This window comes from Thalia democratica, chromosome 1 (genome assembly GCF_965202585.1).
Source record: "Thalia democratica chromosome 1, ktThaDemo2.hap1.1, whole genome shotgun sequence".
Classification (NCBI taxonomy): Eukaryota; Metazoa; Chordata; class Thaliacea; order Salpida; family Salpidae; genus Thalia; species Thalia democratica.
In genome coordinates, this window is record NC_139165.1 from 52,315,634 (window position 1) to 52,319,781 (window position 4,148).

General features: G+C 26.8%; 1 protein-coding gene across 1 annotated transcript; it reads left to right on the plus strand.

The window, feature by feature from the left end:
- The first annotated feature begins 927 nt into the window (after positions 1-927).
- On the plus strand, positions 928-4,148 carry LOC145845865 (uncharacterized). The gene is made up of 4 exons (XM_082952886.1): positions 928-1,193; positions 2,649-2,799; positions 3,146-3,293; positions 3,480-4,148. Exons 1-4 carry the CDS (start codon positions 961-963, stop codon positions 3,791-3,793), a joined length of 846 nt encoding a protein of 281 aa, XP_082809012.1. The 5' UTR covers positions 928-960; the 3' UTR covers positions 3,794-4,148.

A 4,148-nucleotide genomic window follows, 5' to 3' on the forward strand; every position in this document is an offset into this window, starting at 1 on the left:
GTAACACAAGCTTGATAATAACATTTTTATAGTTTCATTTGTTTTAATTTAAACAAATTCTTTTTAAGAAACCATCAAAAACCGGTTGAAATCTATCTGACAAGATATTTTCTCTTATACTTTAGACTATACTTTTTTAACTTTAGTTGACTATTTCTTTTATACTTTTGTTTTAAATGTTTTTTAAAATAAACTTTATCCAAAATATAGTAGTTTTTCAAAGAAAAAAATGTTTACTTCTCAAGCAAAACCACATGAAACTACATATCTTTTATGCTTAATTTAATTTGTGGCTTGAACCAAGCTAAAAGATTTAGTACAGTATTAAATTAAATTCCTTGTATTACTAAATAAATTACAGGAAAGAGCGAATAAAAACGTTTATTAAGCAAAGTTTTATTTGAGAGTAGTTTTAGTAAAAGCAAACTTTTACTGCGATAACAAACTACTTTTAGTTCCGCCCTTTTTGTTCTGTTTTTATCTCATACATTTTTTAATAATATGTTTTTGTAAGGTATGTTTAAAAAACTGCTGAAATTAAATTAGTAAATTTTTAATAAATTTAAACTGTATTAGTCTAGTAAAATGACATCAACAAAGTTTTGTTTTTTATATTGTATTTGATTTTTAGCTTGTTTTTTATATTGTATTTGATTTTTAGCTTGTTTTTGATTGAATTGTGTTTCAATGAAAAATTCACACCAATAACAAACAAATTAGCTGATGAACAAATAAAAAAGTTATAATATAAGTTGCTTTTGTGCAAAAGTTGATTTAGTTACTGATTTTAGTAAAAAACTAAGTTTGAAAGCTGGTTGGCTTTAGAAAATATATCATTTCTTATTGTAGGATATGTACTTGTAGCAGATCTGCATTGTGAAATCCTAGAACAATCATGAAAGCAAAATTATTTTACATATTAGAATTAGTTTTTATATTGAATTAAACATAATCAAGAAGATGACTAATACGGCTAGTAGAATGGAATATAACATGCACCTGACATTCGACCCAAGATGTTACCTTGGAAGAACAATTTTAATGCAGATTCAGGAAGTAAGACAACATGTAACACTAAGAAAGCTAGATCTTTCTAAAGGAGAGCACAAAGAAGAAAAATATCTTAAAATAAACCCAAGAGGATTGAGCCCAACACTGCAAGATGATCCAGAAAAGCACACTTTCAATGACAGGTACATCTATTTTATAACTTTTTTTAAATTTAAGTAAGAACGATTTATTGAAACATAGAACTTACAAAAAGTTTAAACATTTATAAAGTTCTATAATGCATGTTTTAACTATAATTCAAGATTTATAAATAATTCGCAAATCGGTCCAGGACACAAGTCAATTGTTTTTACTAGTGTTTTTTTCCCTGCATCAGTAGATACAAAAAATAAATTAACGATGGTTTAAAAATCTACCAGTTTATTGCAACATTTTGTTCAAATTAATTTCGGACAACCGTCCTTCATCAGTGAACTATTCAAAATGTTGCAATAAACTGGTAGATTTTTAAACCATCGTTAATTTATTTTTTGTTAACTATAATTATCAGTTTTTTAAAGATAAGTTACTATAAAAATACTTTTACCACGTTAAATCACTAAACATGTTGATAAAGTTAATATAATAGTAAATATAATCGTATCTAAGTACCATTTAACTACAAGACAAACAATTTTTTTCATTATAAACTTTATTAAAACTTAAGCGCTTTCGGAATGTCCAAATTCCCTTATCAAAATACTAAACACTCTCTAGTTAAACTAAGACAAAATAAATAATCAATTTATTTTGTCTTAGTTTAACTAGAGAGTGTTTAGTATTTTGATAAGGGAATTTGGACATTCCGAAAGCGCTTAAGTTTTAATAAAGTTTATAATGAAAAAAATTGTTTGTCTTGTAGTTAAATGGTACTTAATTGCATTAAAAGGTCTAAATATATCTGAATAATCGTATCTGCTTAACACAATTTATATCATTGCTTGTTGAACAACAAAAAAAAGCACAAAAATAAGTTCAGTTCAAGGACCTAGTGTACGAAAAAACCTTTTAGTTATCGTTCTCATGATAGGTTATAGAACATTTCTGATAAGCAAACAGAGATATTAAGTACATAAGTTTATAGTCGCTATTTTCAATAAAGATGCTAAAGTCTATTGTATAAATTATGACAAAAAAACTTTAAATTTTATTAACTTAAATACATGTCCGTGTGTGTTCCATAAAGTCAAGCGAAAACTTTCGGCAATCGGTCAACTAATGAAATATTATATCAGGAAAAATATGAAATTTAAAAACAAACGTTTTGTTAAACTTCAGTACACCATGTAGCTATTTTTCGATTACTATTATGAAGTTTGGTCATACTATGCTAAAGCAAATTGGTTCTATATCAAAAAACTATGCTAGACTCATATTGTAAAATACTGTTACAAAACATGACAGTTGCAAATGACTTTGTTTCTAAACTCCTCGTCAACTTTAAAAGGCTGCTGACCACTAATTTATATGGTGCTTTGTAGTATAACGCATGATATTTTTTTCAAACTGTTTGAATTATCTTTTCGGAATAAATTTTGTTTAAACAAAATTTTAAGTGTTTATCAAACTAATTAGCTTATTAAAATATTTTTTTATAGTCGAGCAATTTCTTTATTTGTGAGTAACCAGTATGAATCACAAGTTAGAATGAACAAACTGCATTCGTTTGAGACAAGATTCAGAACAAAACAAGACGAACTGTTTTGGTTTACTAATGACCTCGAATACTACATTTGTAAAAAGTATTTGGTAAGATCTTAAGTAAAAACACAAATTCGTTCACAATTTTATGGGTCCGATTAAAATGTTGAGGTGTTTCCCTAATATTTGCTGACTTTACAAAGCCTTTTTTCATTAATCTATCTATACTCTCATTCCTAACCCAACTTACCCAAACATACTAAAAATAATCTAAAAAAATTGTTATTTGAAAACAAAAAAGACATGAAAAAAAACATTTTTATTTTGTTTACTTAAAAAATATTTGGGGAAACACCTTGATGTTTCAACAAGACTCTGGTTTTATTTATAAGTTAATGTGGTAAAACATAATTTTTATTTTAGTAAACGCAAGTTTTTTTAATCATTTTAATAGAACATTTGGGGCGTAGTTTTAAGAGGAGAGAAACCAGGTTTTAGCAGAAGAAAAAAAGTTGTTGAGCTTCTTCAAACTTTAATGGACTTCAAAGATTTTTACAACTCTACAAATTTCTTTTTTATTACAAAATACTTTTGTGCTGCAGGTAATTTCTTTTAAGATAATATATTTTTTTACGGTAACATTTTTAATTTAACAAAGTTATCTAAGTCAAACTTATTTTCAAAGTAAGTAAAACAACATGTATGGTTAAACTAAAAAGTTTTAAATATGATAAATGTAAAAGTTTGTCAAATTTAACTTTTAGTAAATCTTTACATAAAAATTTCAGAGCTGTTCATTGCTCATATTCTTGACGCCTTAGACTTGTGTCTGCAATGTAAACCAGAAGAAAATCCATTGAAAGAATTTCCAAAGCTCATGGAGTTTTTGAACAAAATGAGAACTTGGCAGAGCTGGAGGTTTGTCGACAGGGTTACCCACGATGCTCGGTTAGAACTCGGTGAAACCTATCAGAAGTGTCTCGAAGATCCTAACCATCGTTTACCTCCGGTAAATAAACAGTTTGAAGACAACAAGAGATGGTTAGCAGAGCAGAAAGTACACGAACACGAGGACCCTTCTTACATCAGATGGAGACAGTAGAACTCTAATTTGGAACCCCTAAAAACCTACACCTTAGTCTAAAAAAAATTTAATGTTTGTTGTTGTAAAAAGTATTATGAGAGTCATACTTATTTATATCAATTTTTTTAATAATCTTATAATTTTTTTTTTTACTTTTTTCAATGTTTAGTAAAAGTCAGTTTTTTTAATAATACTTTTTATTAAGTTATAATATTGCCTTTTTCTTTGTTTTCAAACAATTAAAGAATAAAACTTGCAGAACTATTTCCGAATAAAACCAGTTTGTGTTTAAAAATAAAATATGGTTGTATAATCATTTTTTTGAATAAAGGGACTTAAAAGCTTATACTTTAATAAAATATGGTTAATCACA

What these genes read in the sequence shown, in the direction of transcription:
- LOC145845865 (XM_082952886.1), top strand. Translation starts at nt 961, where the DNA reads ATGACTAATACGGCTAGTAGAATGGAATATAACATGCACCTGACATTC. An exon ending in ACATTTGTAAAAAGTATTTG is followed by an intron (nt 2,800 to 3,145) that starts GTAAGATCTTAA and finishes TCATTTTAATAG; the next exon opens with AACATTTGGGGCGTAGTTTT. An exon ending in AAAATACTTTTGTGCTGCAG is followed by an intron (nt 3,294 to 3,479) that starts GTAATTTCTTTT and finishes TAAAAATTTCAG; the next exon opens with AGCTGTTCATTGCTCATATT.